General features: G+C 39.5%; 1 protein-coding gene across 1 annotated transcript; it reads right to left on the minus strand.

Annotated features, from left to right (window-relative positions):
- Nucleotides 1-9,419: 9,419 nt before the first annotated feature.
- Nucleotides 9,420-12,653, minus strand: LOC142777450 (uncharacterized). Its single transcript, XM_075881873.1, has 3 exons — nt 12,404-12,653; nt 11,687-11,809; nt 9,420-11,136 (listed from the first exon to the last, which is right to left on the minus strand). The coding sequence occupies exons 1-3, from the start codon at nt 12,483-12,485 to the stop codon at nt 10,970-10,972; spliced, it is 372 nt and encodes a 123-aa protein (XP_075737988.1). The 5' UTR covers nt 12,486-12,653; the 3' UTR covers nt 9,420-10,969.
- Between the last annotated feature and the right edge of the window lie 347 nt (nt 12,654-13,000).

The following is a 13,000-nucleotide window of genomic DNA, read 5'->3' on the forward strand; positions in this document are numbered from 1 at the left end:
ACCGGCTACGTTTTTGCGCCCGGCATCATACCACGTGGCATCGGCCACCCCTGGCCCTTCAAAAAGACAGTGGTAACGCCTCCCTCGATCACGTGGCAGCAGGGACAGCATACGACAGGGACGCTTATCGCTGTTGTTTTCTCAGCTTAGGCAATTTCCCTCCTGTTTTGTATAGTTTATTTGCTATCCTAGCGCTGTCTCTGTTGCCTATTTTTCAAAGTTTGTACTTGTTTTGCCCACTGTTAAATCTGTAACTTGGCCTTTAATCATGGGTACTGAGTTCGCGGACTTCAAACGCGACATTCGGAAAGAAATCAGAGAGTTAAACAAAAGCCTTGAATACATGAACAAAAACTACGAAAATATAAAACAAGAGTGCGCTGAAATTAGGAAGGAAAACGCTGCTCTCAGGGCGTCCCAAGAGGCAATGCAATGTGAGATAGACCGTTTGAGAAACTTGGTGCACGAAAATTTCACGCGCCTAACTGCTCAGGATCAATACTCTCGAAACAAAAATATAGAAACTTAAGGGATTCCACGTACCCTTAATGAAAACCTTGCGCAATTGCTTGCCAAAGTTGGTGACGCCTTGGAGGAGCCAATAAGTGAACAAGACATAGAAATATGCCACCGTTTGCCAGCGAGGTGTGCCACTTCGCAAAGTAACACGGCACCAAACCCAGGTGTTGCAAAGAACAACGAGGTACGCCCTCATGCAAGCGCTGTTCCCGATCGGGGTAGCAAAGCAGGTAGTGATGCCTCCCTGAACGAAAACATCGTGGTTGTTTTCAATCGCCGAGCTAAGAGGGATGTCATCGTTAAGAAAGCAAGGAGAACTCGACTCACAGCTGAGGAACTGGGTTTCACAACTAAACAGTCTGTTTTCGTGAATGAGCACCTTTGTCCCCAGCCCCGCAGGGCGTGGGTTCGAATCCCGGCTGCGGCGGCTGCATTTCCCATGGAGGCGGAAAAGTTGTAGGCCCGTGTGCTCAGATTTGGGTGCACGTTAAAGAACCCCAGGTGGTCTAAATTTCCGGAGCCCTCCACTACGCCGTCTCTCATAATCATATAGTGGTTTTGGGACGTTAAACCCCACATATCTATCTACCTTTGTCCCCAACTGAAAAAGTTGCTGGGTATGACGATTGCTCGGAAACGGAAAATGAACTGGCGCTTCGCGTGCGCAAGTGGTGGCAAAATATTTGCGCGTGAAACGGAAACATCTCGTGCAGTTCAAATCACATGTGAAGCTGACTTGCACAAGATACACGCGGCCATTTCAAGCAGCCGCGGGGCATCTAGCATGCCGTAGGCTTATCTGATTAGCGCTTTTCGTTTTTTCGGTGCGACTTTTTTTTTCTTTTTCTTTTTTTCCTTTTGTTAAGATGGCAATATTACCACATGATGTCAATATACCTTATACTAGTGGATATTGCAGTATCATGCACTTAAATGCTCGCTCAGCTCGCAACAAGCACGATGATATAACTACGTTTCTCGACGAATTCTCGTTTAAATTCGACATCATCATGATTTCTGAAACTTGGTACACGTGCAATGACGAGGTACTATGCTTGCCAACGTATAAATTGTTCTTTCTAAACAGGCCCTCTCTTCGAGGGGGAGTTGTTTTGCAACTAATTGCTGACCATTTAGTTTGAAGCCTTCTCTCAGACTTTTCAGCGATTACACCAGACTATGAGGCATTATCACTAGCATGTCACAAGTATGTATATGTGGTAGTTTATCGTCCACCTGAAGGAAAAACTGAAGCGTTTTTTTTCAATTTCTTGAAAATCTGCTTACGTATGCGTGCACTAACAAGTTGCACATTATCATAGGGGGCTACTGCAACATAAACCTTTCACAGCAAACTGAAACCTCTGGTAACTTCTAACTACTACTTGATTCCTTTGCGTGTGCTAATATTATTACTCAGCCTACACGTGTCACTTGAGATACTGAAAGCCTTATCGACTTACTTATTACAAACGACATAAGTGATTCAACCGTATTTGGAACTGTTATTGCCGATATTAGTGATCACTACCCTATATACATGTTTCATAATCGCAACGAGTATCTTAATCGTGCAAAAGTATCAACTCCAGAATCATACAAAAAACAGGAAATTAGTAACAAAACATTGGACACTTTTAGGCGTGAAATTGCGCAGATTTGTTGGGAGCCTGTCTATAAATCAGTTAACGCTAATGAGGCGTATGAAATATTCATGTGCCTGTTAAGAAAAACTTACCATAAGTGTTTTAAATATAAAACTGTCGAAACCCTAAAGAACGGTCGAAAACAATGGATGACGCGAGAATGTCTGGAAATGATTAAGAAGAAAAATCTACTGTACGCGAAATTCGTGAAAACAAGACACCATAACGATCTTTCGGAATTCAAGCAGTATAGAAATTTTGTAACAAAGCAACTGAGAAAAACTAAGGATGCGTACTATGAAGCTCTTTTCAAGAGGGTTAGCACTCGTGGCGACGTGCTTTGGCGAGAAATAAATAAGCTTCTAAATAGAAGTTGCTCTCGAGACAACGCACATAGATAAACATAGATAACAAGATAGTAATAGGTCAAGAACTTGCTAATAAATTTAACGTGTACTTCACAACGCTGGTGTCCTCTGATTTATCAAACCCTTCTCGTGCCTGTAATAGTGATTGCAGGGACTTTCTAAATGTGCCAAACATGAGCACTGCATATTTTTTAAACACAACTCCTCAAGAAGTATTGTCTGTATTTATGTCACTAAAGAACACTACTGCTCGGGACATAGATGACCTACAAATTTGACCTATTAAAGCAGCACTTGATCTTTTGTTACCTGTTCTTACCCATCTGTTTAATATCTGCTTATCCACGGGAGTTTTCCCAGAAAAAATGAAGCATGCGAGAGTTAGTGTCTTATACAAATCTGGTGACCAAAATATCTTTTCTGATTATCGTCCGATCTCGATACTTCCTGTTATATCTAAAGGGCTAGAGAAAATTATATATCAACGTGTCAAGTCTTTTTGTGAAAAGTACTCTATATTATCACCGCATCAATTTGGCTTCCGACGGGGCATGTCCACGGAACTGGCTCTCCTCGCACAAAAAGAACTCATACTTAACTCATTTTAAAAGAAACTGTTAACACTGGGTGTTTTTATTGACTATTCCAAAGCGTTCGATAGAATCAACCACGAAGTACTCTATGCAAAATTGCGCCATTATGGTTTTCGGGAAACCCCACTTGACTTTCTGAAATCTTATTTATCACAAAGAAAGCAATCTGTAGTTATAAATGACAGCCAATCCTCCCTACTAACCATAACGTCAGGTGTACCTCAGGGCAGCATATTAGGACCCCTACTGTTTAATATTTATATAAATGATATAATAAGTGTCAGCAAATATGTTCACTTTATAATTTATGCAGATGACACTAGTATATTTTTTCATGGTAATGATTTAGGTAAGCTTGCAGACTCAGCCAACAACATTCTTAACGACATCTTCATATGGAGTACTGCAAATTATTTATAGATCAACACAAAAAAATCCAAAGCTGTGGTATTTGCACCGGTTCAGCAGGCTGTCTGTCGTGGTTTGGATATATATCTCGGGCCCGAAAAAATTGAGTTTGTCAAAGAAGTTTCATCATTAAGAGTAATTTTAAATGAAAATCTTAATTGGGACAAACACGTTATTAAAGTAACTAGAAATATAGCTAGGACGTGTGGTGCTCTCTCTAAACTTCGACAGATACTTCCAGCAAACATTAAACTTTTACTCTATAATACGTTGTTTTCATCTCACATAAACTATTGTAGTCTAGTGTGGGCAGATACATCTAAAGCAAATCGGAACAAAATATTTTTACTGCAGAAAAAAGCGATTCGTCATATTGCAAACGTACCATACGACGCACATACAAGTCATTTATTCAGAGAATATAAGATTTTACCGAACGATCACATACACAGTTTCAACCTTATTATGAAATACAAACAAAGCTTGTTATCAAACAACGCTTGTTTTCTTAAACTGTGTAACCTCAGAAAAAATACCCAATCCTATTATCACATTCGGAAAAGGCCTTCCTGGTTCGTTCCTTATTCGCAAACTAATCACAGTTTGAGAAGACTTGAACACTGTATTCCAGCTTGTTTTAACATGTTTGAAAATAAAAACATAGACATCTTTAATATACATAAAAACAACTTAAGAACCTTCTCATCCATAATGGCGGCGTGTAGTTTAGCTTCTTCTAGTTGTCCGGCTACAGTACTATATGTAAAAGAAACACCCTATAATAGTGCTCGTGTATAACATGGACCTATGATGTTTGCTTTCTTTGACATTTTTTTTCGTTGCTTCTTTTTACGAGTAAAACATGCAACATTTCACTCGTCAGTGTTTCCCTTGTGCTTTAAAACTTGTGCTTTTCGCATACCCAGTTTTGTAAACGTTGTATAATCATTTTGTAATACTTTGGTTGCCGTTTAGCAACGTGTGCATTGTTTCATGATTGACCGCACGCTGTTTTCTTTTGTTTTTTGCTGTTTTTCTCTCTTTGTGGCTTGCTTATTTTATGTAAACCTGAAGCTGATGTAATTTTGATGCATTTTCTTTTTATATCCTAATTTCTTGAAGTTTTGAAAATCGACGTTAAATTGTTTTTTCATGTTTTGTGCTCTATGGATTTTTGTAATGCCAAATGAAAAGGGGTAGGAGCCTCGTCAAGCTGCTAACATAGCAGCTTTTTCCTCTTATCCTTGCGTTTTCTTTTTCGCAACTCTGTGAAGAAAATGCTCAATAAAACTGAAACTGAAACTATAGTGTCAGCTGCCAGTTAGTAATAGGTTGACGCTCTACGTTACGCCAATAGGCTCATAAAGAGTGCGCCACACTCGCCGCCATGGCTACTAGTGGCGCTGACTTACACTCCTACGTTTAAATTGACATAGATACCCAATAAAGTGGCTGGAGGGATAGCTGTCGTGGTAGCTCAGTGGTAAAACATCGAACGCGTTATTCGAAGGTCGCAGGTTCGGATCCTGCCCACGGCGAGTTATCTTTTCACCCACATTTCTTTCTTCTGATTTACATTAAAATCGGCCTAATAACTTCTCCTATACCTTCCTTGGCATTATTGCCTTTTACATCTTATAAATATTGTGTAAACACAAAAAACGAGCTCTTAATTATACACTTGTTTCTCTTACTCATTAACGAGGGTCTCGTACTGGCAGAGGTTGGTGCCTTTAGGTTGTATACGAGGGACTATTGGTCAGGTGCCAGTTAGTAATAGCTTGACGTTCTACGTTACGCCAAACAGGCTCATAAAGAGTGTGCCACACTCGCCGCCATGGCTACTAGTGGCGCTGACTGACACCCCTACGTTTAAATTGACATAGATACCCAATAAAGTGGCTGGGGGGGGGGATAGCTGTTGTGGTAGCTCATTGGTAGAGCATCGAACGCGTTATTCGAAGGTCGCAGGTTTGGATCCTGCCCACGGCGAGTTATCTTTTCACCCACTTTTCTTTCTTCTGATTTACATCAAAATCGGCTTAATAACTTCCCCTATACCTTCCTTTGCATTATTGTCTGTTAGACCTTATTATTATTGTGTAAACACCAAAAACGAGCCCTTAAGTATAACGTTTGTTTGTCTTATATATATATATATATATATATATATATATATATATATATATATATATATAGATAGATAGATAGATAGATAGATAGATAGATAGATAGATAGATAGATAGATAGATAGATAGATAGATAGATAGATAGATAGATAGATAGATAGATAGATAGATAGATAGATAGAAAGCAGCCATGGTGGCTAAATACCAGTATAGAGCAAGCCACACTAGAGGTAAAAGGAAATTGACCACAACCTGCTTGTAGCATTAAGCCACAAGAGATATGATACAGGGCCCGAATTAACAAAGCTTTCTCTTTGGCTACGCATTTTCTTAGCCAAATATTCTCTTATCTGGAGGGATTACTATAGCGCGGGTATGAATTTAACTTATTCGGCACTTAAGAGGGCAAGGAGGACCGACGATAGCCGATGAAACGACAAGGAAAGAAAGAAGTGTGTCCCGATAATATCAAGGTAGCACGCAAAGCGTCTAGCATCGAGAGTATACGATGATAGCCAATGATTTGCTGCATCTAAGTTTCAGTTCCGCCAGCGTCTGCTACAGCGCTTACGGGATGCCGCGTACGTTGTAATAGACGTTTTGGTGGGCTGTGCAAAGCCAAGCAGTCGCCTCTAATCAACGACTGTAGCTAAAAAAAAATAATTGCTTCATGGCCTTAAGCCACCGAGCAATCCATGCACTATCTCGCCAAGTACAAGTAAACAACACTCCAGGTGCACCACATAAATGAAACCACACATAAATCGATGCATGCAATGTTTGAAAATGGGCCTTGAATGTCTTCCCTTATTTAAAGCGACCACTTACCTTACATTTCATTGAAGCTGCGCTGCTACTTAACTAATTCGGTGCTACCTAGCACGGTATAGTGGTGAACGTAGGGGTGTTTTGTACCTATAGTCAAAGGTAGCCTTTGTTACAATATTCTTATTACAAGAGACATGAGCGACTTTGGTGCCTGCAGACGAATTGTGCTAAAATAGATAACAGCAGTAATCAAATGAAATTGTGAGCGCAATTTCGCTGGTTCCATGCACCGCAGCATTTTTATAAAGCCGGAATGCGAGAACGTGCATACGCTTACGCTTAGGTACATGTCTACGTAAAATGAGGGAAACTCGTCGGGAGGTGTCTCAGTGCTAATGCTTTTTACAAAACACGGTGCAAATATTTCGTCCAGTGTTGTTTGAGTGCGCAAACAAAGCAAGGGACGTGTATACGAGTCTTGAAGTCGAGAGACGTTATCATACGTGCGAAAAGGATGAAGAGAGAGAGAGAGAGAGAGAGAGACTCTCGTTTCGGCTTCGCGAAAGCTTGAAATTGATAGATAATAAAGACAATTTTCTGGCCCAGCAGACGTCAGGGAAAGTCTCCGCAAAGCAGCGTCGGACGCTTCGAGAGCATAAAAAAGAGGAGTACGCGTTATATGGGAGTGACAGCCACTCAGAAAGCGAGATGAAGTGCGACTGTCTTTAGATGTGAGAATCATTGCTAAGTAGGAGAGTTGAGTTAATGAGCCAAAACTTTCCTAAATAACGATAATGGAAGCAAACTGAGCATTCATCTAGTGAAAGTGACACTAGTGACAGTGAACTCATAATAGTTGATTAGCGTTGTCACAGGCTGTTATATATTTTTATTTTCCTATTTATATTTGGCAAACTATGAGAAGGTAGCCTACGTTAGAGCCGGCTATCCCAACGTCATGACAGTAATGTACAAGAATAAATAGCGCACGGTTATACAGTCACACGTGGCGGTTTCTATCTTCTAGTAACCTTGGGCAAACTCATTCTAACTATTTTTTCTCTTTTTGACAAAGATTCACCGGACGTTTTTGCATTTGGCTTCATTCGAAGGAATGACGATATATCAGCAATAGGGCGAATGCAAGCACTGCTGCAGTGGACGAGCGGTTACAGCGCTCAACTACAATCTACGAGGTACTTGGTTCGATTCGCAGAATCACTGAGCATTTTTTTTTTTCAAGAGGTTGCCCGGCCTGGCATTATGCGTGGTGGCGGGTACTAATTTTTTGAGAAGTAGGCTTTCGCACTTGCTTCTTTCACTCTCCTTTCGACCCAAAAGCGCTGTACTGCGCTCCTTCAAAAATTAAACAAGTCAGGGTTCATTATTTTTTCCTCCATTCTCTCTTATCGCAAAAGTGTCCAGTGCTGAAATACCAATATTATACCTGGTATATTACTTTTCACGTGTTTGGATATTCGACCAGCAATCAGTCTTCACGGTGTTTTGAAGAAAATGTACACATGCAGTGAGCTAACTGCTTGCAGCCAAGTTGACTGCCTTTGTAGGGACACGCTTTCGTGCTAATTTGGTGGGCATCATCACATGCAGCAAGACCAAAGAGCACGGACAGTTAGAGCTGACGCGAACAGAGTGATTAGTTTGTGTCTTCTCTCCCGCTATTTGTCATGCTGCACGCTTCAGTGTAATGTCGCTGTGAATGGTTAAAATGAACTATAGCAGTTAATCGAGTTCTGCTGAGAGGGTCCCTATTGTCCAGAATGGAACAGAACAATGGCAATTTGATTTGTGTGATAAAGAGCTACCCTGCTTTTGGTTACTAGAATAAATTTCTAAACTGAAGTTTATTTTTTATTACAACAGTTTCAGTGCAGATGAAAGGTGCATGGACAAAATTCGTGTATTCAGCTTGACTAGGTTTGTGACCTCAATTGTAATTGTGAACCGGTATCACCGTATGCATAAATATCACACACATATACAACGACGGGTGATAGCTTGCTTATCCTGATTAAAATTGAAAGGTTGAAATCGACATATTCAACCAATGCAATGTGTACGAGATATGCCGTGTAGATTAGCTATGCTCTAAACTAATCTTCGCAGGTTCGTTCCATTTTACCCAATTTCTTGCCCATGACTGTAGGTTGGTAAATGAAACAACTGCTTCGAACACACATATTCTATGTAAGGTTACATTTATTTTTATGCAGTACAAAATAAATTGAAATATGTAATGGCCCAAAAGAGAAATAACTAGAAACAAATTCAGCCATATCATTACCAAACTTACTCACCAATGATAAACGGATTCTCATTTAAAAGATACATACATACATACATACATACATACATACATACATACATACATACATACATACATACATACATACATACATACATACATACATACATACATACATACATACATACATACATACATACATACATACATACATACATACATACATACATACATACATACATACATACATACATACATACATACATACATACATACATACATACATACATACATACATACATACATACATACATACATACATACATACATACATACATACATACATACATACATACATACATACATACATACATACATACATACATACATACATACATACATACATACATACATATATGCACACACACATATACATATGTACACCCATACATACATACATACACACACTCAGGTGTAAATATTAAAATGAATGGCTATAAAACAACAATTCTAATAAACTCATTTGAATATACTACAGAAAGTAACTTACGAGAGAAATCCACCGGCACTGTTATGTCTGAACACGGTGTTTCTCAAACCATCTCGCAAAAGCTTGATGCATGGTTTTCCGCTGATGCCCAGTGACAAGCACTCTTTATAAGAAACACAAGAATAAAGCCCTTGACAATGTCATGCTAAAGAAAAGGGCTGTGCATCAATATTTTGTACATGTCTGCAATATCACTCTGTTTATTTACATAGCTTGGCTCATTCACAACCCACTAACAAAGCATGTTAGGACACTTGGGCTGAAAGTTGGCACAGCGCGAGTAAATTCTAGACAATACATGAATAATACAATTATAAGCTACTAAGCTCCTTGGTGCAAACAGTGTTTATATTGACAGCTATAGGTGCCATTTTGTTTTCCCAAAACACTTCTCAAAAGTAGAATCAACTTTATTTAGCTAAAAGTTTCTATTCTGGCGCGTCGTGGTGGCTCAACGGTGGAAGTGACTCTTTCAGCCAAGAAAACAAGGACCAATTATATTTCCAGTTCGTGAATTCACCCCATGCTAACATTGAGGCAGCTGGTAGGAGTGCTTTTGGAGAGAGGAAACCACCACATTCTCACCAGTTGTGGCCTTGGGTAGTTACTTCACTTGGACACAAATGATGAAAAACACTCCTCAAGAAGACTTCAAAGTTTGCACACCAACACAGTTCCCATACAGCTGCCTATTAGTCTGCTTGAAAAATATTAAGCTTACTGGTGGGCAAAGACTGTATACACTATGTGAGGTGATGCTCCAGTGCACTGCATGTATGGCTTGCTGCTGGCCTCAACTGCGATGTTGCTCAGCACATATGTGTAAAATAACAACTAATACTATGCCACTGCAAAGTAATTATGTGTCATTTGCATTAAACAGGGACCACAATAAAAGAACATAACATTTGCCTTCACAACGTTCAAAAACTGTAAATAAATTTCCCCAGAGTTTTCACAGTTCATCTGAGGATAGTAATATTGGTTGTAAACACATTCTTACTTCCACTAACAAACTATTTTAAGGTGCCAGATTCAATATTAGAGTATACCAGCACTTTTGTAGGGCTAAACAATTGTACAGGCACCTAGAAAAACACAAGTATGCTATAGCTACATATAAAAATAAATACTTTTATTTCTAGTCTGAGTAGAGCTGCATAGATGATAAGTCATTTGCATTACATTATGAACAAACCTATCCGAGCAAAGTATACATTTAAAAAGTTACACTTACACAGGAGATAAGTAGACTGTTGAAGGACGGACAGGCAGTGGGATAATACCCAAGCACTAAAATCTACTGCTAAGATATACTAGGAGTAGTGATGATCTACTTCTTTCCAAATAAAATAATCCACATAGATTCACTTCCCAGAGCTTATACACTCATGTCATCATTGGTGCTATACAAATGAGTGTACACTGAAGGATTACATCGACTAAGTACATGATTACTGCATCTATGGCTTTACTTCTTGTACTACAAAGAATGCAAACACAGTTACCATTGGCGACCATGCATGCTGTGATTTTTGGCATGTAAATGTAGAGACACGCAGGCACTTAACACATGTGTTAAAAACTTCATCTCAAAAATATTTGACCACTAACACTACAGCAGCCTTTAAACTCGTGTCATAGTTTGGTATCTTCCATGCAAAAGTTAAATAATTTCGAATGCAAGCAAACGAACTACTGAATAATGCACTGCTAAGAAGTTAAGCAGCAGCTGCTCCTGACATCACAATGTGCTCTTTCTGCTGTTGTAAACTTTGAGCAGGAGAACAGTAACTGGCAGTCCCTTGATACTTGTTCGTCTTCTGTGCTCTGTTCTTGATACACTGTACATGACCTTGGAGCACCGAACCCCTTGTTACTGCTGGAACTTAGAAAAATACAGATCATTGTTACAACCATGCTACATGCAAGGGTGTATAGTTGTCAATTATGTGCTCATATTTACAGATATTGTATTTTCAGAAGCCAATGACAAGCCTCAACACACACACACAAACAGTGAAGGCTGAAAATATATTTATTATGATACAAGAGCAAAACCACAATGTTATAGATGAAGGCATAAAACTTCTGACAGGCATAAAAAGCCAATAGAGTTTCTTTTATTTCGACTTTACACTAGGTGCGAGAAGTAGACCACAAATAAGTTCACTAAGAAACACAAGTTAGACTGCATTACAACACAACAGCCAATGTTGAAAATTTAAGGCTGTCTAACATAGCCAGCTCACCATACCGCATATAGGAGCAAATGGGCAGTCTAGAAGACACAAAGAACTTGTGGATTATGAGTGTGCTTGTTACTGACATATATTATTCTAAATGAAGAAAACCTTTCAAAAATGCACTTCATCAGGGGAAATAACCACACGCAACAAACACAACGGGCTCCTACTACAGGTGCCACCAACACTCACCATTAATGTTGATACCAGTGTCTTGCCGGATGGATATGCTGTGTCCTGCACAGAACTCCAAAGGAGCGCTCCATGACTTGGATTGCATGTGTGCTAGCTGCATCGCTCTGCTGCTGAAATAGGCTAGCCACAGACAGAGAAATGAGAAGCCATGGCTTTGAAACACACTGAACTTCACCTTTAAAGATCAACAATGCATACTTAGGTCAGGTACAATTTGTAGAAAAATATATATCACTATGCAATCGTGGTGAACATGTTCGGCTGAAACACAAGCAACAGTACTGAGAGAGAAAAAGCTACATTAGGTAAAAGATGCAGTTACTGGCCCTATGTCATCTGAGGCTTCTTTCAATAGGTCTTTCTCCTTGCAAGTTGTGAACAGCCAGGCAATTTTCACCCACTTGCTATTTCCTTCCAGAGCACTTGATCCACAGAGGGAGTCACAAGCTCGAGAGCTCAATAAGGAATCAAAGTATTTGTGCTCGTTTCAAAGCACAAGCTTTTGAGTCTCAGATTATTGGAGTTTCATTCATAAGCTGCAGGCTTTCAGCTTTCAACAATCTCAAGTATCTTGCAATTTAGTTCTGTAAATGTTGAATAAGAATTATGTGTAAGAGTATTACAGGTATCCACTGAAAGCAACCATGCTTGGGTTTTCAATTTGTGCACAGTAAGTGGTGTTCACGTAATCGTATGTATTAAAGAAAAACTAACCTTGCAGCCAGCCGTTAGGCAGTTTTGTGCCCTCGAAGCTCCCAAGCAGATTGCAGTCCTTCCAGATGAGGCTGCCATGCATGCTTTCACGCCAGATCCGCTGAATGATAACAGTCCGAGCAGTGACATAGGCTTGCACAGTTAGGTAGAACGTGTCCTTCCTATTTTTGTACAGGTGCTCCAAGTAATGATGAGGATTGATGTGCCAGAATGTGCAACCGATGCACCACAGGACCTTAACAAACCGATCTCTGCGATCTGTGAAGAGCCAAAAACGAGATATTTAAAACAATAATTAAAAGCACTCACTTCTAATACTTATTTGAGGAAGCTATCACTTCATTAAAGTGACCAAAATCTGCTATAATCACTTTGAAATAAACTGAAGCCTCATGTAAAATTTACGTACCGAAATATATATGTCCTACTGAAGTTTAGTACTACCACAGTGGTAATCGTCTATAGAACTAATTTTCCAAAATACCAGAAATTTTTTAAGTGCAACCTGGCTCCTGAAAATAAATTCACATTAACTTTCCAACTATCAAACGTGGTCAATCGACAGGCCCAACCTCATAATTAAACAAGAGCTCACTT

Source organism: Rhipicephalus microplus, chromosome X (assembly GCF_043290135.1).
Source record: "Rhipicephalus microplus isolate Deutch F79 chromosome X, USDA_Rmic, whole genome shotgun sequence".
Lineage (NCBI taxonomy): Eukaryota > Metazoa > Arthropoda > Arachnida > Ixodida > Ixodidae > Rhipicephalus > Rhipicephalus microplus.

Coding starts and splice junctions, on each gene's coding strand:
- LOC142777450 (XM_075881873.1), bottom strand. CDS start 12,485: ATGCATGGCAGCCTCATCTGGAAGGACTGCAATCTGCTTGGGAGCTTC. Junction 11,810..12,403: donor GCCTAACGGCTGGCTGCAAG/GTTAGTTTTTCT, acceptor GTCTGTGGCTAG/CCTATTTCAGCAGCAGAGCG. Junction 11,137..11,686: donor CACTGGTATCAACATTAATG/GTGAGTGTTGGT, acceptor TATTTTTCTAAG/TTCCAGCAGTAACAAGGGGT.